This window comes from Andrographis paniculata, unplaced genomic scaffold, assembly GCF_009805555.1.
Source record: "Andrographis paniculata isolate CXL003 unplaced genomic scaffold, ASM980555v1 Contig98END, whole genome shotgun sequence".
Lineage (NCBI taxonomy): Eukaryota > Viridiplantae > Streptophyta > Magnoliopsida > Lamiales > Acanthaceae > Andrographis > Andrographis paniculata.
The window spans coordinates 1,432,448-1,457,707 of NW_026137637.1; the positions used below are offsets into that span (position 1 = coordinate 1,432,448).

At 26.1% G+C, this 25,260-nt stretch overlaps 2 protein-coding genes across 4 annotated transcripts; both read right to left on the bottom strand.

Annotated features, from left to right (window-relative positions):
• Positions 1 to 585: 585 nt before the first annotated feature.
• LOC127243711 (GDSL esterase/lipase At5g33370-like) lies at positions 586 to 8,314 on the bottom strand. Of its 2 annotated transcripts, none has more exons than XM_051263863.1 (5): positions 7,973 to 8,314; positions 7,421 to 7,548; positions 4,999 to 5,241; positions 2,228 to 2,480; positions 586 to 901 (listed from the first exon to the last, which is right to left on the bottom strand). In XM_051263863.1, exons 1-5 carry the CDS (start codon positions 8,178 to 8,180, stop codon positions 666 to 668), a joined length of 1,068 nt encoding a protein of 355 aa, XP_051119820.1. In that variant the 5' UTR covers positions 8,181 to 8,314; the 3' UTR covers positions 586 to 665. The 2 variants fall into 2 exon arrangements, with proteins under 2 accessions (XP_051119820.1, XP_051119819.1); XM_051263862.1 differs by having other exon boundaries at positions 7,949 to 8,314.
• An 11,578-nt stretch (positions 8,315 to 19,892) lies between these two features.
• Positions 19,893 to 24,169, bottom strand: LOC127243884 (GDSL esterase/lipase At5g33370-like). 2 transcript variants are annotated; one of them, XM_051264104.1, is made up of 5 exons: positions 23,846 to 24,169; positions 23,380 to 23,507; positions 21,328 to 21,570; positions 20,423 to 20,675; positions 19,893 to 20,334 (listed from the first exon to the last, which is right to left on the bottom strand). In XM_051264104.1, exons 1-5 carry the CDS (start codon positions 24,099 to 24,101, stop codon positions 20,102 to 20,104), a joined length of 1,113 nt encoding a protein of 370 aa, XP_051120061.1. In that variant the 5' UTR covers positions 24,102 to 24,169; the 3' UTR covers positions 19,893 to 20,101. The 2 variants fall into 2 exon arrangements, with proteins under 2 accessions (XP_051120061.1, XP_051120062.1); XM_051264105.1 differs by having other exon boundaries at positions 20,193 to 20,313; positions 20,419 to 20,675.
• Positions 24,170 to 25,260: the final 1,091 nt, after the last annotated feature.

Genomic DNA, 25,260 nt, shown 5'->3' on the forward strand with positions numbered 1-25,260 from the left:
TTAGGGTTCGGTTGTGTGCGATAGTTGATTTCGTTTGTTATACTTGGGTAAACTGAGTCCGAACTCTTTGCTTTTGTAAATATGATTTTTTTTTTTAGTTTTTGCAGTACTTTGTTCGATTATATTTTAAATATCATATTTGGATCCTGACTTAAGTAACAACAAAAACTAGTATCAAAATTTCACAACAAAACACATTCAAAGTAAAAAGATTAAATTATAAAATATATAACATTAAAATAAAAAATAAATATTTAATTTATTTTTTTCAAGAAAAAAAATTGTAAATAATAAAAATCTAATAAAATCTTCTAAACAAAGGTATATGTTTTTTTTTTTTTCTTAGTACTATTCGACTTGATTGGCAAAATCTTTGGTTAACCTAGAAAAATCTTTTAACCAAAAAGATTTTGGTTAAAAAATACTTTGTTTTGTTACACTAGAGAATTACTATCGATACCTCATTTCAAGTCAAGAATCGATAATCAAGTACAATTAGAGGCGGACACAATGAACACATAAACACTTGCGATTTACAAAGATCAAGAACCAATATGGACTTAGTATATAATCTTTAACTTTAGATGCCCGAAGAATTATATTTTTCTTTCTTTTTCCAAATAAGTTCGACATATCCAAACAAATAGAAGTGTAGACGAGACAATTCAAAGGGTCGAAGGATTCGAGGCCATGATGGTGCTTAAGTTTAGAGGGTGCATGTAAGTCGCGGAACCCCTTAGGATTTGATCGACAATGATTCTATTGGCCCTTTCCGAGGGATGGAAAGGATCCCAAAACACATACTCGTCTCGATTTGAACATAAATTCGACAATGGCGTGCATAGCCCCAATCCGTTGTACGGCCCTTGCCCGCAACACGCTATTTTTGAGGTTATAAACCCTGTAAGAATGCAAATATAACGTTATTACAAGTCCAAGCGAGCTAATTTAATTGTTTGATTGTGTTTCGAATTTTTAGAATAGTAAATGTCGGATGCAGAATGACCGTCTCACCTAAAAGCTCGAACTACTAGGGAAACACAGTCATTAATCATTTATCCGTAAACGAGAGTCCCGAATAGTAAAAATTTTAAAATAAAACACTTGTTTGATGTGATATTTTAATTTTTTTTTTAATAATGTTCTGTTTATATATATATATATTTTAAAATTATTTACTATAGAATTCTCACGATTCACTGTAAATATACATTCTTAATCTTATTAACTATTAGTCAAAATACTATTCAAATTTGATTAAAAGATTTTGGCAGAATTTCCGTATTTCAATATATACCAAAAATATCATAAATTAATTTGATATTTTAATATTCGGTATGTCGGTATATATCAAAACTTTTGGTATACCGAATTATCTATCATACCAAATTTGGTATGATATCGATATCGAAAAAAATCATACCAAAAATTTCGATACGATATACGGTATGTGGCATGATTTTCGAAATCCCGTACCGATCCATCCTTACATGTACAGACTAAAGATATAATTTTCCTTACTTATACTCTCTCCGTCATCTAATTGTATCATTAAATATTTGGGCACGACTTTAATAAAAGTATATAATAATTGTTATATTTTGTCTTTTATAGTAAAAAATAAAGAAAAAAAAAAACCTTTCATTTTGCTATATCCAAGTCAAAGTTTCTTATTTGATTGTTTTTTTTATGTAAAAGTAACTATCAACAAAATATATAAAAATATTTTTACTTTTTACTTTTTACAATACTTTTACTTTAATGTTAAAGGCAAAATAGACATTACACTACTTTATTATAAAATAGAAGTTTACTTAAAGATGGAGGGAGTATATATATATTTATTTATTTTGCTAAAAAAATTGAGAATATATTTTTATGATAATCCAAAAAAAAAAAAGGAAGAAACACTACAAGAAAAAATTATTTTTGTAACAAAATATTTGTATCTCTAAATCTACTTTTTCCGTTACTAATGACATTAGAGACAGAATTAGGAATGAAATTACGTTAGCTATGTGAACTTTAGGGACAAAATTCCGTTACAAATATATTATTTTTTTGTAGTGAAAGAAGTAACCATAGATTGAAATATAGAGAGAGTATCATTTATATTGAAAAAAATAAGAATTCTAAATTTTCACGGATTAATTGTATGCGCGAGTATCATTTATTTAAAAAAAATAAGAATTCTAAATTTTCACGGATTAATCGTACACGGACGTACCGTATACTTGAGGTTGTGAGATGAAGTCCAAGTGCATTTGGTGGGTGTTGGCTGCAATGAACACATTAGAACCAACTTCTTTGTTGAGTTCATCCAACATTCTCACAAGTTGTGGGTTGAACAAAGATGCGGCTTTCTGCAATTCCCCGTCGCATTCCCCGTTCCGGCTGCGCTGCGCCAATTCTGCCGGCACACACCCTAATGGCCCCGTCCCCGTCACCAAAATTCGCCGAGGCCCCAAATCATATAGTCTCTACATTATTTTAAAATGTACGTGAAATTCCGTACTTGTTTGTGTGTATTATATTCAAAACGTCGATAAAAAAAATATTGCAAAGAAAAAAAATGATACGAGAAAGAATCAAATATCGATTATTTTTTCAAATCAAAGGTTTATAATTTATACTATAGAAAAGTTAGTATGATGGGTTGTCTGTTACTCCCTCCGTCCCTTAACAATCTATTCATTTTTTTATTTTGGTTCGTCCTGTAACAAAGTATCTATTTTTTTAATAATTGTACTTTTAACTAACATTAAAAATACATTTACAACTTACAATATATTACACAAATGTCATTACATTTATATCCCGTAATACTAATAAGATTATATTAGTCTTTTCTACTTTATTCATACCAACTCCTAATATAATACTAATATTTTTAAAATTCTGTGCAAAAAACAAACATATAGATAAATAAAGGATGGAAGGAGTATTATTTATGATTTAATTTAAGACTTCACAATTTTTTTTTGGGAAAAAATCAATTTTAATCCCAATATAACCAAAATTTATCAATTTTGGACAAAATATAAAAAACTCATCAATTTTAGTCTCAATATAATCAATTTCAATCAATTTTGGTCAAATTATAAACGAGTTCAATAAATTTTGATCCCACTGTTAAAAAACTAACAAAAATTGCTGACGTGGACAAACGGAACTGACATGGCAGTTGACCTGGAAAGTACACGGCCATGTACAATTATACACGGTCATATTGTTACATGACCATGTATATTTCAGTGTATAATTATAAATGACCATGTTGTTACACGGCCATGTACAATTATACATGGCTATATTGTTACATGACCATGTATATTTCAGTGTATAATTATACATGACCATGTTGTTACACGACCATGTATAATTCTACACGGCCGTGTATCTTTCTGTTTCGGTCTAAAATTTTATTTTTTTGTTATATTTTTAAATTTTTATTTTAATTTTAATTTAGAATAGTTGATATATTTAAAATAAAAAAAATCAATAATAATCATAACATATTTAAAATGTTTCAATTTTGGTTCAAATATAAATATTTATCAAGTATGTTTTTTTGAAAGGTTTTGTTTAAAATGTTATTATTCATAAAAAAAATTTCTCTTACAAACATCCAATTACACAACTATTTTTAAATTTTGTATATTATAGTAGTATTAAAAATTAATTTATTATTTCAATACAATAATTGGATGTTTGTAAAAGAATTTTTTTTGCTGAATAGTAAAATTTTAAACAAAATTTTCTAAAAGAACATACTCGATAAATATTTATACTTGAATTAAAATTGATACATTTTAATTATATTATGATTATTATTGATTTTTGTTTTTCCTTTTAACTATATAAGCTATTCTAAATTCAAAAAAAAAAAAAAATTAAAAATTATAACAAAAAAATTAAATTTTAGACCGAAACAGAAATTTACACGGCCGTGTAGAATTATGCATGGCCGTGTAACAACATGGTCATGTATAATTATACACTGAAAAATACATGGTCATGTAACAACATGACCGTGTATAATTGTACATGGCCGTGTAACAACATGACCATGTAACAACATGGCCATGTATAATTGTACATGGCCGTGTACTTTCCAGGTCAACTGTCACGTTAGCTCCGTTATGTCCACGTCAGTAATTTCAGTTAGTTTTTTAACGGTGGGACCAAAATTGATTGAAATTGTTTATAATGGGACCAAAATTGATTGAAAATTGTTTATATTGAGACTAAAAATTGATAAATTTTTTATATTGGGACAAAAATTGATAAATTTTGATTATATTATGACTAAAATTGATTTTTTTCCATTTTTTTTAACTTTTATTTAGTTAGTCCCTCCTTTCCATTTAAAGTATCATTTTATTATTTTCGTCTGTCCCACTTCTAAGTATCATTTTACCAACATATTACACATACAATTATTTTATACATAAAATTAAAATTAAAAAATACAAAAAAAATGTCAAAAACTCTTTCACTAATTAATAAAATATTATTATTTATTAATCTACTACCAAAATCCAAAAATTTTTTGATTTTGGACAAAGAGAATACAATTTTTTACCTTTTTTTTATAGTTAAAGTATAAAATAATGATAGTGGAAAAACTATCAAAGTTATACTATATATCCAAAAAATCAAACAATCAAACAGAAAATACAATCACCAAAAGTATCGAGGCAGTGGAATAATTTATATTTGATGTTTTCTATTATCAAGTTATTATAAGGAAATGAGATAATATGTCACATCAAATACCTAATTTTTACTAATTTATAGAATTTTCAAAATTTCAAAAGTTTCGATTACTATGTTTAAACAGAGCATGCGACTCTTGTTAACAAATAAAGACTCATCTGAGCGATTTAAAAATACTAAATCAAAAATAATAAACCTTCAATAAGATCAAAAGGCCGCAATTCTTTTGTGTGTGTTTGTTTTGTTTTTTTGGGATATAATTGATAGATAGTCGACTACCTTTAGGACCTTCTTGTACTCGGAAATGACAAACGGCACATAATCTTGGATGGAATATTGTTGCGACCTCACGGAATAAGGGATCAAATAATAGTTGTTGACAAAGTCGTTTCCTCCCAATGTAATAAGAACTAACGATTCATTTACAAGTTTTCCAACTTCTTTTTCTCCGACCACTTCGCTCACTCTTTGCTTGTACTGTTCAAAGAAATCCAGTTGTTGGAAAATCCTAATAATATTCACCTAAAAACGACATTGTTAATTATCTTAGGTTAGGATCACCAAAAAATACAAAATATTCAATATATAACAAAACATATAATATAAAACCAATATATATTCATATATTTAATCGACGCAATTAATCTCGACGACCAAGAATTGAAAATTGAGAAAGAATTTTCAAAGATGACATAGCATTGAATGAATGCTTGTCTTATCCCAACCCTATTTTTTTTGCCCCATCATTTTTATTGCTTTTATTTAGGGCTATTAATAGATGTTTGGACCATTGTATTGCTTTTGGTTGATTTAATTGATTATTTATTTGTTGAATAAGATTAGTATATATTTTTTTACAATACTATATGTAATCTTTAAATTTGATATTTATAAAATTTATTCTTTTGAATAGAAATATATACATTGTCTATACAAATTAAAACACTAATATACTCCATCCGTTTCATAACAAAGTATCAATTTTTTCATTTTAGTTCGTCCCATAATAAAATATTCATTTTCTTTTTTTTTTTTTAGTAATTGTACTATCTACCTAATATTACAAATACTTTTATAACTTAAAATATATTACACAAATGTCATTACCTTTATATCACATATACTAATAAGGTTATTTTAGTTATTTTTACTTTATTCTTATTATATCCTAATATAATACTAATATTTCTAAAATTACGTGTGAAAAACAAATGGATATTTACTTATGGGACGGAGGGAGTAATATAACTGCTATTTCATTTGAAAAACAATAAAAATAAAAATATTCAAACTACAACCTTTCATTTTTATTTTTGCACTGTACAATATAATAAAATTATCATCTCTTTTAAAACAACATAGCACCCTTTAATTTATTTTTTAATAAAAAAAAAAAATTTCATTCTAAAAAAAAAACAAAGAATTTCAAATTTACACACCCTTAAACAAAAGGTAACTTAGACTGATTTTTTTTTTTTTTTTTTTGGTTTGAATGTGATGTTATGTGAAATAAAATAACGTATATTATTTACATAGAATCATTTGGATTGGATAATAGAAAAAAAATAATTTATCATAGTGAACTTATACTTTAAAAAATATTGCTTCTTTTGTCATTTGACCTAAAAAAGTAATACTCCCTTCGTCCCATAAATATAATCTTAATTGGGTTGGACACGAGATTTAAGAAATATTGATATTATATTAATAGCGGGTAAAAAGTATGGATAAAAGAATTTTTTACTCTTGTGAGTATTAGTATAAAAAATAGTGATAATTGTGTAATAAAAATAAAAAAGTAGGGGTAGTTTTACAGTGATATGGTTATTTATGGAAATAAGACTATTGTTTTAGAACGGGAAAAAAATAGTAAACAAGACTATTGTATTGAGACGGAGAGAGTAATAACCAAAATTCAACTAATGAATATACAATATAAGAATAATAACCGATGATATGTACAAACCGAAATACATAATTTTCTTTATATTTCCACATGTAATAAAATGAATTGAAATATTACAATGTGTTTGTTTAGTGTTTATAACTTACACCAGCGGCGGATCTAGGATTATATTTGAGGGGGACTAATTTTGAAATTTATAAAATAATATATTTTTCTTATAAATATTTATTTGTTATCTGAAAAAATTATCATTCTAATTATTATATCTTGAAGAAAATAAATACAAATAATGAACTACAACAATAATAATAGTTATACACTGTATTATAAATATTTCTTTTTCTATTCTTTTTTATTCAGAGAAAATATACAATTTTTTAGTATATTTTTTATTTATCTATTTTCTCTATATTACATATATTTAAAACAAAAAAATAGTATATTTGTAACGGAGTTCCGTTCCTAAAGTTCACATAGCTAACGTAATTCCATCTCTAATATCATTAGTAACAGAAAAAGTAAATTTAGAAACGAAAAAATCTTGTTACAAAATTGATAATTTTTTGTAGTGTGTGGGGGTGGGGAGGGGGGCTGCCCTTGCCCCCACCTCGGTCCGCCCTTGACTTACACGTTCCCTAAAAATAGTATTAAAAATATAATATATAATATATATACAGATAACAATAAAAGTCGACAAAAATATTCCCTAAAAATAGTATTAAAAATATAATATATAATATATATACAGATAACAATAAAAGTCGACAAAAATATTATTAATTTGTATCGACTTACAAATTGAATTCCAGTATCATTAAGGACTCCGACTCCGGCAGAAGCAAAGTTGGCTCCAACCAGCAATTTTTGCCCTATTAGTTGTGGACTTAAGTATGGCATTATGGGCTCCCATCCCATTTTTTCACCTATAAATATTTACAATTAAACTTTAATATTAATAATTTCTTCTAAATCTACAATAATTCATTGGAAAATCCAATTGATTTTTTTTTTTTTACAAATGATCGACTACTATTTGATGTTATTCGACTCTAAAATAGTTATGCTATTCGAAGAAATTACACGATCGTTCATAAATTAATAAAATCTTCACCTAACAAATATAGTTATATATTTTCGAAAAATTTCTACAATAAGAGACAATGTTATAAATATTTTGTTGTTAATACGGTACTGATAAAATTATATATCGGGTATTTGATTTTAAACATAACCGTAACGGCTTAAAAATAAAAACTTGTGATCTTGCCTTGGCATTACCATAATTTAACGAGAAATTCTCGAAAGGGGAAAGAAAAAATTTACTGATGATATCGGGGATATTAAGACCATTGGAGAAACGGCCGGTGGGTCGGTGGGAGGGGTAGTCGATGCCGTAGGGCGGAGAATCCGCTCTCGCCGTGGTCGCCAAGTAATTGTTGTTGCCATTGTCGACCAATGAGTCTCCGAACACAAAGAATGCATTTGTTTTAGCATAAACTTTAGAGCTCTCTAAAAACCCTAGAACGACTGCAAATGCCGCGCAAAATCTTATCATTTTCACACTTAAGTACCCACAATGTCCAATGAATAAAAAAAAAACGAAGAAGAAGAAGAATAATGAAGAAGAAGAAATATTGAAACAAATTAAATTAAATTAAATTAAATATGGTTAGAATTGAGTTTCTTGAAAGTTCATTTTTGTGTGTGAAATAGTGGCAAGAATTGTGCCCTTTTATACATGTATGCATTGAAGTTTTCCAGCTCAAAATGGGGCATGGGACATAAAAATGGTTGTTAGAGGACACATAATTCAATATTTTATTTATGCATGAAAGTGAAATAATTAATACTCTTTCGTTACACAACTTTATGGATATTTATTCATTTAAATTTATTTGTCAAATTAGTATTAATATCAATTTGTACCATTTCCAAATAAAATATTTTTTTTTTCATTCCATTGGAAAGTATTTTTTTAGAGATTTTTCTAATTGATTAAATAATAATAATAATAATAATAATAATAATAATAATTTATTGGTCAGTGAAAGTGTAAGAGCTTTTGATATTTTTGACCTTTGACTTTATATATAAAATAATTGTATACATAATGGTGTGTTTATAATTGAGTAAAAGTTAAAAGGTATTTTGATATTTGTATATGATTACTTTTACTGAAATAAAAAAGATATACTTTTGAATGAACGGACAAAAATAATAAAAAAAATATTTTGAATTGAAATGAAGGAAGTATGATATTTTTTTTAATAAAATATTACGTCAAAATAGTAATTTAACTAAAACTCAAAATATCGTCACTATCGGTTTAATAAAGGGTAGCTAAGTTGGTATGGTTAACAAATTTATGAACGTAAGATTATATGTTCAAAATCTTTTGACGTCTTCTCGGCTAAATGTGACTTACCCAACTAGTGTGGTTTGTAACGATTACGAATTCTCATATCATAAAAAAAAAAAAATTAAAATAATAAGTTGTGATTATCATTAAATTACACATACTTAAATAAATGATACAAATATAATAATAATTTAGTTACCAAAATGTATTTGTATCACTTGTATATTTAACATAGATAAATAAAATTTTATAGTATATAAATTTTATTATTACCTCATAATTGAATGACGAATCAAGTATATATTTATATAATTCACTTGTATGAATTAAAATAGTGTATAACATCCCAGTATTTGTACATAAAATATGACTTTTGTATATATTTTTTGCTAATACAAAATGAATTATACTTATAATAAATTTTACTTAGAATGTTTTGTTGTATTTATGTTAAAACATTATAATACACTACAAGAAATATTCATTTTTGTAACAAAATATTTGTGTCTCTAAATCTACTTTTTCCGTTACTAATGATATTAGAGACGGAATTAGGAATGAAATTACGTTAGCTGCGTGAACTTTAGGGACGGAATTCCGTTACAAATATATTATTTTTTTGTAGTGATATATAATTCATTGTAATTTAATTGAGAAATTGGAAATCAATTAAGGAGTGTTTTTTTGGGCTTGAATTGAAAAAAAATTGATTTAAATTTTAAACTTAAATAATATTTTACTAAAAATGAAACAACTTTTGCAAAACTTAAAAAGTAAAAATTGAGAAAAAAAAATTGCGAAAGAGACTGCGGATTTGTTCACTTAGCTGGTGGAACTATTCTCCATAAATATTATTAAAAATATAATATATATATATTAACAGAATATATAATATATTATCTATTTACAAAGAGTTAATAATTCAATGCAAAATATTTTTTATATTATCGACACAAATTTTTATATTTAATAACAAAAACATATTTATTTAAAAATACAAAGTGAACAAACACGACTTAGAAAAACTTTGACAGTTCTTGAAGGGTACAATTGATGAGTTCAATCATTTGCTGGCATTTTCTACATTGTGGTTAGAAATGAGTTTGCTTTAATGACCATGTTGGGGGATTTATTTAGGCTTCGTTTATATACATGTTTTAAAGAATTTTTTAAAAAATTGACAATAATAAAAAAAAAAATTATATTTTTGAAGACAAAATATATATATAATGTAATATTTTTTAAGAAAATATAATAGTGTCAATTTTCAGAATTAGTATATATACTATTGGGAAGTGATGTATGTTGGAAAATCGATTAATTATTTAATTGATGAAATTTAATTTTAAATTAAATTCATAATTTTCGAAATCGATTATTCGGTGAGTTAAAATGCACGTGGGTTATACGGTGGTTATTGATAGTATGGTTAGGAATATAAATGCCGGTAAGTCACAGATAATTATATGCATATATGATAAATAATTATTTGAAATTCAAAATTCAAATAATATATTAATGATCGGAATTGAATTTAGTTTTTATGACCAGAATTAAATTGATGTTAATGACAGAAATTAAATTTGGAATTATGATCGGCGATTACCGGCCATTAAACGCGGACGATTTCGATTCGGGAAATTTATTTCCCACGGGGTGAAGTGTCCATAAAAGGTCATCTCCACCCATTCTTCTAAACACACCAAAACCAAGAAGAGACTCCAAGTTCTCTCCCTCTCATCTCCGGCAACCATTTTCGGCGAGTTTTCCGCGAGCTTCGGAAACTCCCTTGTTTAATTAAGCCTCCTGACATTGCTCATAGTTCACCTCATTTTAGTTAGTTAGAGCTCCGAAATATTGAGGTCCCACCTAATTTGGAGACGAACGTCGTTTTATCTTTGAGAACGTTACGCCATGAACCGGAGGCACTACCGGGGCGTATTCGTTTTTACGGAAAGAGGTTCTACTTCGACTCGACGTGATTATCGAATATATTTTGATAAATTGATTATAGAATTTATTTCGATAAAATTATTGTGATTACCAAATTTATTTTGATAAATTGATTATCGAATTTATTTCGATAAAATTGTTGAGATTACCGAATTTATTTCGATAAATAATTTTGATATCGAATTTTATTTTTCGAAAAAATCTCCTTTGAACACCAACAAATGGTCAACCCCCAAAGTGTGGTCACTTCACAGTTAGAAAAAAAAACACTTTAACAGCAAATAAAATGCAGAACTCAAAATAACAAATGAGACAAGGTATTTGTTGATCTGTTCGATTATCAACCAATCTACATTCGGGGGAACCAATCAAGGAGAGATTACACTAATCAATACTGATTATAGAACATAAACAATCACAATTTGTTCAACCCCAAATTCCTATCATGGTTTACCTTAGATAATACCTCCACAGGTTTACGTCGTTACAAATGCGTATCAACAACGACCATATAGCCGAGCTGCTCAGAGCTTGATCATCCTCTTCGGTTGAAACTCATTTATTTCCTATCTCCAATCAATTCTCTGTTGAATTATTGTATCAAATTAAACAACCATTCAAAACCGAGGAGAAACGATATGTTTCTTGTACGGTTGAGTAAATAACTCGCATTCTTGGAATAAAAAAATCTCACATTAATTGAAAGAGTAAGAGTTCATATTTTTACATTTCCTCAAATATATATATATTTTTTGGAAAGTCTTTGCTACAAGTAGTGACAAAACTAGCATCTAAATCCATGAATGAAGGAATATTATAATTTATTTCATATTTAACTAATAAATTTAAATAAAAATAATGAGAAAATTACGTATGAATTTGAATAGTTTTGAAGTGGTAAATTGCATATGAATACATAAAAATTAATAATTTTTAACACTACAAAAATTATAAAAAATTCAACTTGGGGTCAATTAGTGTAGTTCCGGGCTGTAAAAATTAAGACACTATTTTTTTATATACCAAAATAACTCAGGAGAATTTTCATATTATTTAAAAATAACAAAAGTCATTTTCTTTTAGAAAAAAAAATATTCATATTATATTACAATATTGGTATCTACATTAATTTCTTATAAATTGAAGGGCCGATTTATAATTTTTTAGGATTGTGTCATTGTCTCGGGTTTGTGGTTTTTATTTAAAATAATTATATAAATATATTATTTTATTAGAAGAAATAATATTTTTACATAAATTATAAGGATTGCATTATAAATAAACTGAAATCAAACTCAAGTAGATACTAATAAGGTATTTTTATAAAAAAAAATCATGGGAATTATATAGTAAAAATGACTAAAAATATATCAAGAAAACAATTTCTAAGGGTTTGATTGGTTGGGTATAATTTTTTAAATTTTCTACTATTCAATTACCGTATACACGTATTAAAGCATTATTTTCTCGAACAAAAATCATCAAAAGAAGGTCATGCCCTTTTGGAATTTGATTTTACACACATATATATATATATATATACTTCAATGATTTTATATAAGTTACCTTACTTTTTTTTCCACAAATACCCTTACTTTATATCACATCATTACTTTTATATCAAAAAGCAAGGGCAAAAATATCATTACACTACTTTTAACTACCCACTATAATTAAAATACTATTATTTCTTAAACACCGCACTAAAAGTAAATGTATACTTTATCAGTGGACGGAGGGAGTATTATTTTTTTTTTTCAAAAAAATGTCATAATCAAACAATAGTTTACAAAAAAAAAAAAATTGTGATATTTCGGAGTTGGACTGGTGCTAAGGCAATTTTTGTGTATGGATCGATATTAGGCCATCCGAAATTGAATATAAATTAAGTCAATTGAATATACTATTCATATTAATAATATGCATAGTTTTTTTGGAAGTCCACTAGCAGGAAGCACGATTTTTCTAGCATAATTTGAGAATAAACACGTCCGGCCAGCATATTATTAAGATATTTTAGATATTCAGTTTTAAATTTAATAGATTTATAGTTAGAATATTTGATCTTATCCATAAATTAAATTATTTAGATTTTAGTCTATCGAGTCTGTTTTGTATTGCCTATATATAGTCTTTTATTTTAATGATCAATAATATAATCTCATTATTTTATCCTAAATATTCTAACACAAATCTTGTGGTCTGGGGTGTCACAAAAATTCAAACTAAAAAATAAAAAATAACCCATATTGGAAAACCTCTAAATATAATTAAACTAGTGTGTTCACCTGTGCGTTGCACGATTTGTGTAAATTAATAAATTTTGTTATATGACAATTTTTTTAATCCTACCTATGAAATAAGTATTGATAATATAAATTTACAAACATGTTCAGCGAAAATTTGAATGTACTTTCCTGTTATTAATACATAAATTTCTATTATTATATAATAAAAATAACAATATTAAATAGATGACAATATATATTAAAAATAATAAAATAAATATATGAAAATATAAAAATATATGATTAGTTAAATATGTATATTAATTATTTTTTTTATGAAGAAAAAAATATGAATATATAATCCTTATATAACTTTATATATATATTTAAAAAATTATGGCTACAAAATTAAAATAAATAAAAAAAGATTAAAAACTACTAATCAATTATATAAAAATAAAAAGTGTAAATAAAATTTTTTAAAATATATTATTCAGGAAACTCACAATATTCTCATACGTTAATCTATATATTTATGTATAAATATATTACATATATATGCACATATATGATTGATATAAAATATTATTAAAAAATGTGATAGACAAAATTAAATTGTAATTTACAATTATAAGGGATTTAAGGCATGTTCTTTCGAATCGAATTTATTAAAAAACAATTGTAGTTTATAAATAATATATATTTTGAAGAAAAATATAAATAATATTAATGATCATCAAATCGAAGTGTAAAAATATACATATAAAAAATAAAAAATAAAAAATCTCATTCTTAGAAACAATTATAAAAATAAAACAAATTTCTTTTAATGATTATATAAAAAAATAACACTATAATCAACAAAAAAAATAAAGTCGAAAATAAAATAAAATATTGTATACATTTTCTATAAAATTGAGTTTTAAAGCATAAAAGTGCTACTAATAAAAAGAATATATATACACACAACCATAAACTAAAGAAATATAGAAAAATTTCAAAATATAAAAAGATTTTTATAGTTGTTATTAACTTTTTTTTTTTCATTAATTGATATATTTGATATGAATTTTTTTTCCATAGTCGAACAATAGATATTATCATATGGAAAAAACAATAATATCATGAAATATTAACAATTAAATATAAAAATCTTAAAAATTTCATAATTATATTATAATAAATATTCATCCGAAAATCAAAGTAAATTACAAAAGAAAAAAATTAAAAAATAAATAAGGAACATAAAATAAATAAATAAATAAATAAGATAGAGTAGATGATGGTATTTGGCTATGATAAAAAAAATAATAACTCAAATTAATTTATTAAGATCATAAAATACTATAAAAATATTTTAAAAGTAATCTTACCCAAAATTAAAATAAATAATAGAGATAATATATATATATATAAATAAATACTCATAATAAGACCATTATATTTTTCTTTATCCAGTGAAAAAAAAAAAAATCAAATATAGAAACACAAACAAATACATTTTATAAACATATGACATAAAGACAAAATACAAATATACAACAACAAATATTTTTACATTGAGACAAATTATTTTTTTTTTACAAAACAAATTCACTCTCAACCTCATATTATCAAAACACCAATGGATGGTACCCTTTAAATATAATTTACTTTAATCATAAAATTAAATCAATTATTTTATTATATTTAAAAATATATTAATTATAATTTTATTAATTATGATATACTTAATGACATTTAATATATATTTATTTTATTAAAAAATAAAAACTAAAAAAAAATCAAAAAATTTGAAAAAAAGATTTGGTGAAGTGGACCCCACACCCAGAGGCGGAACCAGACCAGGATGAAAGGGGAGCTAATTTTTAAAATTTTGAAACGATCATCATCTATTCGTTATCCAATAATTTTATCAATAGAGTTATCATATTTCGAAAATCTTGCAAAATATCAATCTACATTGACAACTGTATATTACAAGATGAATTTTTTGTATTATATGAAATTGATAAATAATAAAAATATTTATTAAAAAAAAACTGTTAAAAATATCATTTTCTGTGTATTTGGTTGAGAAATTTTTGAAGATTTTTTTTTAATTATTAATTATTATTTTTTTGTTCATATCTATTTTTATATTATCAAAAAATTATTATGATATAAATTTTTTATTATTCAAAATTTAAATTTTTACATAAATATTCTATCAATTTTTTACAATTTTTTAATTTATTTATTATTTTTTATATTATATATTATAAAATAAAAACAAAAAATTAAAAATTATAAGGGGGTGGAGTAGAGGGAGGGAGGACTGAAGCCCCTTTGCCGCCACATACATCCGTCCCTGCTCACACCGATCTCTTTTATATATATATATATATACAGATGAAATATAGACCAACTCGAAAAGGTGTCCAATCAAATCAACATTAATTAATCATTGTGAGCCTAATTTAGTGCAACAATGTGTTTGCTCTAATTCATTACTTGTTCATCATCTTATGTTACATAATACACACACACTATTATTTATTTATTTATTTATTTATTATTATTATTATTATTATTATTTAGGAAATTTATATATAAATGCCATTGACAAGAGTAGTAAACCCTTCAACCACCTTCACATGGGCTTGTAGCACATCTCTTTAATTAAATTAAGACAAAATTTACAAATTTTAATTCCTACATAAATATATCAATAATCACTTTTAAAGAAAGATTCGAATTTTCGACACCTAATTACAATGTTCAACATTTTATATGTAGTTCATAGTTCAATCGATTTATTAAACTCGACCGATATTTTCACCGTTCCATAAACTTACATCAAAATCGATATTTTCACCGTTCGATATACTTGGATCAAATTTATGCTATAGTTGGTTTTTTTTTTTTGTGTAACTAATTTGATTTATATCATGATTTAACATTTTTTTTTAATTTAATTTATATGTGTTCAAATAGATATACAAAAGAAATGCTAAAAATCTCGAGAGCGTCGGAAAAAGAAAAAAATGAAAATTTCTTATTATGAAAACTTGTATTAGTCGATTTTAAAAAATGCATGTAGTTTATTATTTTACAACATTTTTAAAATATAACCATTCTGAAAAATAAAATTTCCGACAACAAATAGATATATGTCCTTAGGGATGTCAAAAGTAATTCCGATCCAAAAAATTGAACCCGTTCGACCTGAAATTTTTCAGGTTCTGATTTGGGTATTTCGGGTTTGAAAAAAATCAGGTCGATCCGAACTCGAAACGAAAAAAATTCGTGTCGTGTTCGGGTCGTGTTTTGGGTTGACCTGATAACCCGAAATATAAAATCAAGTTATATTTTGGGTTTTGTGTTTCGAGTTGATCTGAAATTTTTATTATTATTATTTTAATTTATAATATTTATATTATTTTATATTTAAAATAATATAAAAATAAAAATAATCTTTTTTAGGTTAATTTAATTTTTTTAAGTTTTCGAGTCTGTTTCATGTCGGGTTCGTATGAGATTTGTTCGGATTTCGGGTGACTTGAAACTAATTCAAGTCAACTTGAACCCGACCTGAAAGAATTTGTATCGTGTTCGAATCTAGAGTTTCAGGTCAAATTTCAGGTTCGAATCGAGTTCGAATTAACAGTTTTTTGTTATCCTCATGGCTCAACCCGACACAAATACGACCCAAAAACACAAATTGACACCCTATACCTCCTTTATATATATATATATATATAAATAATTATGTTATTTCGAAAGATTAGAATTTTAGTTTATTCTTTTATCGAATTCTGATTCCGCGACTGCGCACACAAAAGCCAGATATTTTTATGGAGTTTGACCATTGGTTAGAATATGTTTTAAAATGCCTAAAATTTTAGAATGAACATGAAAATTACATTTCAATATGCCCCACACAAATCACTTAATTCAATAAATGCCTACAAAGTTAGGTTGCTTCATTATTTATTATCACATGAAGCTTCTCTTTTTTTTTTTTCCACACAATTATGTAAATTAATTACGTTGCTCTACAAACTCTATATAATAAAATGCAATAAAATAAAATATTTCATTAGAGTAGTAATATTGAGTGGATTTTAATTTTAATTTAATTTTATTATTATTATTATTATTTTTAAAGTACAATTTATCCCACTTCCATTGGACGTGACCGTGAGGTCATGGGTTCAAACTCCCGACGCCTCAGGTCACCTGCCACACATGGTTCGCCTAATGTGACTTTTCCATCGGACCTGATTTGTACGGTATTAGGTTCGGCCGGGGGTTTACCCCATACGTATTTTCGGATAGTTGATGCGGATTCCCCATCATCCAAAAAAAAGAAAAAATTCTCTTGGCAATAATGGAAAAAACCTAATTCAACTGCAGTCCAATAACCTTTAATTTTGAATCATTAACCAAACTCAACATTGCCCCTAATTTTGGGTAACATGAAAAAGAATTATTATTATTATTATTATTTAATGTAAAAATAAGTGTTGTATTTATTCTTTGAAGTTTGATTTTTATAAGAAGCTTACCTACACGTAGCGTATCTTGGTTACTGTATACACATAATTTAGGATAAATATAATTAGTAGATAATTAAAAATATATTAGTGAAAATAATTATTTTATAACATAAATAATTATAAATAAAGAGTAAGATAATTAATTAATTTAATTAAATTTTTAAAAATTATTAAATAAAAAATTTAATATGAGATTAAAATGTATAATCCTTTTCCAAAAACTAAAAGTAACATTAAATGTGAGACGGATAGAATCGAAACGTAGACACTATAGGTGGGACAAATGGAGTATTAAATAAAAATATAATAGTATATTTTATTTTAAAAAATATTATATATATTCAAATTATAATTCAAACCATGCAAAATTTCAAATAACATATTATACATGCATGAAAATTAGAGTTTTGGTTGTAGTATTATTTATGAGTTCAAAAAACTAGAATGAAGCCAAGGATGGATTCATAAAAATAAAAATAAAAATAAAAAATAAAAAAACCGGCCTTCATAGATATCGTGTGTTTGTTTGGAAGTTTGAATTTTGAGTTAGAATTTGAACAATAAAAATATTAAATTGTAATAGTTGTATAATGTGATATAGATAGGGATTGATGTGATGGTTTAAGTGTAAATTTGATTTTTAAAATAATATAGAAAATAAAAATTAGATATTTGATGTGATATTTTTGGAGAAAAAATTTAGAATACATAGTAAATTTATGGTAAAATCCCTCAAACAAACACGCCCTTATGGTCCACTTAAATTACGATTTTAGTCCCAAAGTTTTGAAAATTTTGAAGAATTTTAAAAATAATAAAAAAAATTGAAAATTTGATATGATATTTTTTGAAATGAAAATTATACTATTTGATACGATATTTATTTTAAATTTACTATTAATAAATAATACTATCTTCGTCAAGTTCTAAGGATTTCATTTATTTTTTGCGTGAATATTAATTATTATATCAAAACGTAATACAAATTAATTTTTTTTTTGCAAAAATACTTCTATCAGTGTCTTGTAATATTAATAGAAGGACATTTGTACAAAAAAATTATACAAATATAAGGATATTTTTAATGTTAAGTATATTGACGCAAAATATAAATTTGACCTGACCCTTAGAGGCGGACGATTGTTTTATAGTGATATGATTATTTACGGAAATGAGACTATTGTTTTGGAGCGGAAAAAAATGGTAAATATGACTTTTGTATTGGAACGGAGGAAGTATTATTTAACAAATCATATAAAGTAAGTAATTATTCTAACAGTTTTATAATATTAAGGGCAAATTGCTTTTTAGTATTGTAATTGATTTTTCTTATCATTTTAAAGAATTTTACGTGTTCGCTATGTGGTGTCTATTTGGCGGATATATATTTTTCGGCATGCTAACCGAATGCCACGTGCGGATTTTCGACACCAGAGGGTCAATTGAAAAAAAAATAAAAAAATACATGATATTTTTATACATGTTTCAATCATAGATTAGTTGTGCAAATTTCTTTTATGTGACTAAAATGATAAATTAGTCAGTTATGAAATTAAAAAGATTAATTTTTTCAAAATATTAATATTCCATGTGGCACTTACACGGACACGTGTCATTTGGCGTGCCACACAAACATCTCCGACGCCAGATGAATAAATATGTCAAAAAAACTTATTTATGAGATTATTTCAATACAAGTTTTAGTTACGTGATTCAACTGATAAATACTAAGTTATGAGACAAAAAAAAATATTTTACACTATTATTAAATAAGTTGATTATATATAAGGTTTGTGTATATTATTCCGGTGTGTGTTTATATTTCTATTTTAATTTTTAATTTAAATAGTTATTGTACATGATATTTAATTAATATGTATTTGGGTGACATTTTTATGAAAAAATTTGTAAAAATAATTTGAATAGCATTTTCTATGATATATTTTTATGAAAATTTTTGTAGAAGTAAATTTTGAAATCTACTAAACAAATACTTCACCATTTATTATTTGTTTGTGGTTATGAGTTAGTTATTTGATATACTTGGTAATTTTCAATTTGCCTTTGCCATCGACTAAGTATTAATTTGTGGTGAAATTACGAAAAAATTGTATGGTAAAAAAAAAAAAAAAAAAAGTAAAGTTGAGAACAAAAAGAAAAAAAAAATTATAAAATTTATTACACTCAATACTCTCACAGTTTTTTCGGGATCAACAAAAAAACAACCTAAAATACAATAACACAATTGACATATTTTTCAACATCAATCTCTTCACAAAACTTCCACTAATTATTCAACCACGACAACATCAAGAAACACACACAAACATAAAACATCATAAAAACACAATTCTTGAAATAATTATTACGTGCATAAAGAAAACCGACCAGACTTTTAAACCCTAGAATCCATAGCCAAAATTGTGCTAAGATTCATAGGGTTCATGAACTTATCGTCCCCAGTCATGATATGTTGGACTATAATCCTATTGGCCCTTTCCGACGGGTGGAACGGATCCCAAAATGCATACAAATTTCGATTCGGACACAAGTTGGAGGCCGGCGTGCAAAGCCCGATCCCATTGTAAGGACCTTGTCCGCAACATGCTATCTTCGATGTAATAAACCCTATACAATATCATAAAAAATTATTACAGATCGGTTTTAAGATTAATTTACGCGAAAAGGTGTAGGAAATTCGGATTCTTGGACATACCATAGGCTTGAGGAGTCGAAACAAAGTCCATGTGCATCGAATATGTGTTGGCCGCGACAAAGATATGGCCCCCGACTTCTTGGTTGAGGCTACTCAACATATCGGTTAGTTGTGGGTTGAATAGTCGGGCCGCGCGGGTCAACTCCACATCACACTCGCCTGTCCGGCTACGTTGGGCCAACTCGGCCGGGACACAGCCCATTGGGCCGGTTCCGGTCACTAGGACTCTTCTTGCTCCTAAGTCATATAATTTCTGCAAAATAGGTATATATATATATATATATATGTTGTGTCTTCAAGATATACATTTATAATCATTTATTTATTTTCATATATATATTCCTTTAAAAAATCCAAAAAAAAAAGAAGCCATTCTTAGTATTCAATTTGAGAATTTGGGTTCGAGATTTTGAAAATAAAAAATTGAATTAAAATAGTGTTTGATGCTGTATAAATAGATATTTGATACAATATTTTGAATGAAACTAATTATTTCTTATACAATTTATTAAACAAAAATGGCTATTTGATTTGATAATGTAAAAAAAATATATATATATATGTATATATATAAATAGTAAGACCAAAACTAATCTTAAATAAACCAAACCTTAAGGTTTGTTTGGCTTTTTTCTTTTTTGTTAGAATTTTAATTTAAATAATATATTAATATGATATTTTATTAAAAAAATATTCAATTTTCATCGCAAAAATAAAAGTAATTCAATTAAGGGGGTTTTAAATTGTATTGGAAATTATAAAATACTTTCGCCAAAATTGGTCGAAAATATTTCTCTTTTTCCCTTTCTTGATGCTAGATAATTATTAAGAATCCAATTCGAATGCGTTTTTTCCCCGAGATCAAAAGTATAGAGACAATTAAATTAAAGATCGACAAAACATACCCTCAATATCTTTCGATACTCAGAAATGAGATAGGGAACATAATCCGGGAGAGCAAATTGTCGCGATCTTGCAGAAAACGGCACCAAATAATAATTGTTGACGAAATCGTTTCCTCCTAGTGTAATGAGCACCAAGGCTTGATTTACCAAGGCCTTAGTTTGCTCGGCGCCTATAAGGCTCGTTACGCGATGCTGATACTGTTCAAAGTATTCGAGCTGCTGCCCGATCCGAATAATATTCGCCTATATATAAAATTATATCGAATATAACTAAGTAAAAAAAAAATTAAAAAAATAGTAAAAAATTAAAATTGACATGTCCCTATATATATATATATATAAACTTAAAATTTAGTATTTCACAGCAGCTGGGGCTAACTGAACTCATCAGTATGTGTATTTATGAGACACTATATGTAATAAGACACTTTCGAATGTTGTTATCTATGCACCATTTATTTTATTTTACCTTTTTTTTTTAATTTTTTTTTCTGCTACAAGTTGAAAGGGACATTTCACTTCGACACATTAATAGTTATATCGACAGCACAGTAAAAGTTAAAGTAAAGTTAAAATTAACTGTGAGTTAAAATAGTTTCGAAATTTCGGTTGTTTTCAAAATAGTAAAAAATTTTGAATAAAAATTAAGTTTTTAATTAGAATATCTAATTATAAATTTTAGATACAAATTAAGTGTTATATGTAACATTTTTTTTGTGAAAAAAAAAAGATGAAGTTAATAGTATGAAATTGTGTATGAATATGCAATTGTTTTATATATATATATACATAATTAAAAAAAAACGTGCTAATTATAATATAATTTAATGGAACATTATATTTATGGTATATATATATATATTATATTTTAAATGAATGATATATTTTGTATAAAATTAAATGTATGGTTCATGTATATGTTAACCAAAATGATGAACTATAATTGTGCATAAAATCATGACATAATAGGGATAACATGCATGCACAATTTGGACTTAGTAATGCAATAAATTTACCAAAAAAGTATTTCACGCATTTATGTTAAAATATATATTTTCCAAAGAAGGAAAAATGAAAATACGTTCCAAATTGTCTTCACAATTTTTAGACATATATATATATACTAGGGGATTTTTTATTTTTTTTAATGATATTGGAATCCGCAACTACTAAAAAAAAACGATAAAAAAACCTATGCTCATGTATAGCCTAATTCATTTAAAATAAAATATAGTATCAGATTAAATTAAAAATGTTTCGAATTTTAACTATATTATTTGAATTATATTTTTAAGAAGTACTTGAAAATGACATGGTTAATAATAAAAAAAAAAAAAAAAGAAGACATTTTTAAACAACTATGGTGATGTATTTTGGATCCAAAATCAAATTTGTACAATTATAATGCATCATTTGTCTGGACAAAAATAATGAATTTGAAATTTTCTGAATGAAAATAACTCTGAAACAATTAAGTGAAAATTGAGTAAACTGTTTTTTTAATCTCCCTTATCATTTTAGTTCTGTAAATAGAGTTTGTCGTAAATTAGTCTCAAGTGAAAAAATTTCGCTATTTTAGTCCTCCGGCGCCGGAGACGTCCGCGTGGCTCGCCGGAGGCCACGTGTCCGCTAGGTGTGGCGGACACGTGGATTTTATTTTTATTTTTTCATTTTTCTAATTTTTTTTAAAAAATTTATTTTAAATTTTATTTGCCTTTTTAAATTTTTTGTTTGGTCTAATTGAAAAAAAATTAAAGAAAATTAAAAAAATAAAAAATAAATAAAATCCAAGTGTCCGCTAGGTATCGCTGACCTGGCGGGACACCTGGCGGACATGTGGCTTCCGGCGAGCCACACGGGCATCTCCGGCGCCGGAGGACTAAAACAACAAACGTTTTCCACTTATGGGACTAGTTTGCGACAAACTTCACGGGACTAAAATGATAAGGGGTCAGTTACGAGACTAAAAAAACAGTTTACCCGTGAAAATTTGGACTTATAAAGAAATCGGGACCTAACTTTAAACAAAAAAAAAAAAAAAAAAAAACTTACGAATTGAATTCCAGTATCATTGAGAATTCCAACTCCAGCTGAAGCAAAATTAGCCCCGACAAGAAGCTTTTGCCCTTTCAACATAGGGCTTAAATATGGCTGTGTAGGTTCTGTTCCCATATGCTCGCCTACACTTAAAAAGAAAACACAAATCATATTCATATTTAACCATAGTTAAAATCGAATTGTAGTCATATTTTGACCGTAGTTAATCAAACTACATGCAACAAAAGCTAAACTATATAGAAGAAAAAAAAAAAAAGAACGAAGAAGAAGAAGAAGAAGAAGAAAGAATTGCGTATATCTTTCTAAATAGTGTAGTTTACGATTACTGATATATTTATTTCAGTGAAAAATGTTCGATTATGAGAATGTAGTTATGGTAAAAATTTGTAGTATATTATAATTTAGCGACGATTTTTTAACTTTGAAATGTGTAAATTAACGGGGAAAAAAAAAATCCCACTTATGATGTCGGGGATATTAAGGCCGTTAGAGAATCTTCCGGTGGGGCGATGAGTTGGATAGTCGATCCCATAAGGAGGGTTGTCGGCGCGAGCACTAGTGATGAGATAATTATTGTTCCCATTGTCGACAAGAGAGTCACCGAACACGAAAAAAGCCCGTGCCTCGGCCCGGGGAGTGAATCGAGCAAATGCGAGAAGAGTTATGGCGAGAAGAAGAGTCGCCGAGGATCGATTCGGCAAGAAAAGCATGGCCATTGTAGCTTATTACAAGCTCTCAAAACAAAAGTTTGATGATGTCTCTAGTAGAGAGTAGTGTAGTAAGAGTTGAGACTTAGTGTAATAACAATGTCATGGAAGTGTATGCATATATATAGATATAGAAATATATATAGATATAGATATATATATGTATGTATGTATGTGTGTGTGAGGAGAGAGATTCATTAAAAGGGATAGAGAAAATTAAAGTGTTACAAAGTGGCATTGAATACAATGCTTGGATTTACAGGTGATGTGTTTATAAGGATTCTTGAAAGTGATGAAGTGGGGACTTTTTGAAATGTTGTGGTTGTTTGTGTTTTTTCCTATTTGATTTATGTGATTTATAATAAAATACTCCCTCTGTCTCGGATATTTTGTTACTTTAGACACGAAATTTTAGGAGAGGTATAATTAATAAATAATTAAAAATATATTAGTAAAAATAATTAAATTAAGATTAAAGTGTATAATTCTTTTCAAAAAAAGAAAAGTGATAAAATAAATGGGACGGACGAAAATTAAAAAGTGGACGTGAGAAGTGAAACGGAAGGAGTAATTTTTATTTTAGAAATATATATATATTGCTATTTTTGGTCTACTCGAAAGATATTTATTTTGTTATTTTCATCCATCGAAATTATAATATATATTTGTGTTTTAGTTAGTATGAACTTTACTATACTATTATAAATATTTTTACAGCAATACTATTAAATCAAATTAAAACATAGAATATATATATATATATATTACACAAATAATATCCAAAAATGAAATACAATATCTATTAAACTTCACTTAAAAAATAAATCTTTTAGTGGACTGATGGAGTATCCCATACTTAAAAAAAAAAAAAAAAAAAAAAGAGTGTTTGGATTGTATTTACTTGTATTTAAACAGTAATTGTATGTAATATTTTGTAAAAAAAAAATTATGAAAATTTATGAGATAATTATATAATAAAGAAATTAATAGAAAAAACTAAAATTTTATTTGAGTCTTGGTTTAATTTGATGAGATATTTAGTAAATGAAATATAATATTCCCTCCGTCCCTTATCTATATATTCATTTACTCTTTGCACGGAGTTTTAAAAATATTAATATTATATTAGAATGTAATAAAAGTAAAGATAAAAAGACTAAATTGCCCT

Excerpts from the sequence above, each read along its gene's own strand:
- LOC127243711 (XM_051263862.1), bottom strand. The coding sequence starts at position 8,180 with ATGATAAGATTTTGCGCGGCATTTGCAGTCGTTCTAGGGTTTTTAGAG. Across the intron at positions 2,481-4,998 it reads AGTACAAGAAGGTCCTAAAG|AGACTATATGATTTGGGGCC; the intron begins GTAGTCGACTAT and ends AAAATAATGTAG. Across the intron at positions 902-2,227 it reads CTCACAACCTCAAGTATACG|GGTTTATAACCTCAAAAATA; the intron begins GTACGTCCGTGT and ends GCATTCTTACAG.
- LOC127243884 (XM_051264104.1), bottom strand. The coding sequence starts at position 24,101 with ATGGCCATGCTTTTCTTGCCGAATCGATCCTCGGCGACTCTTCTTCTC. Across the intron at positions 23,508-23,845 it reads TAATATCCCCGACATCATAA|GCGAGCATATGGGAACAGAA; the intron begins GTGGGATTTTTT and ends TTTTAAGTGTAG. Across the intron at positions 20,335-20,422 it reads TTCGACTCCTCAAGCCTATG|GGTTTATTACATCGAAGATA; the intron begins GTATGTCCAAGA and ends GATATTGTATAG.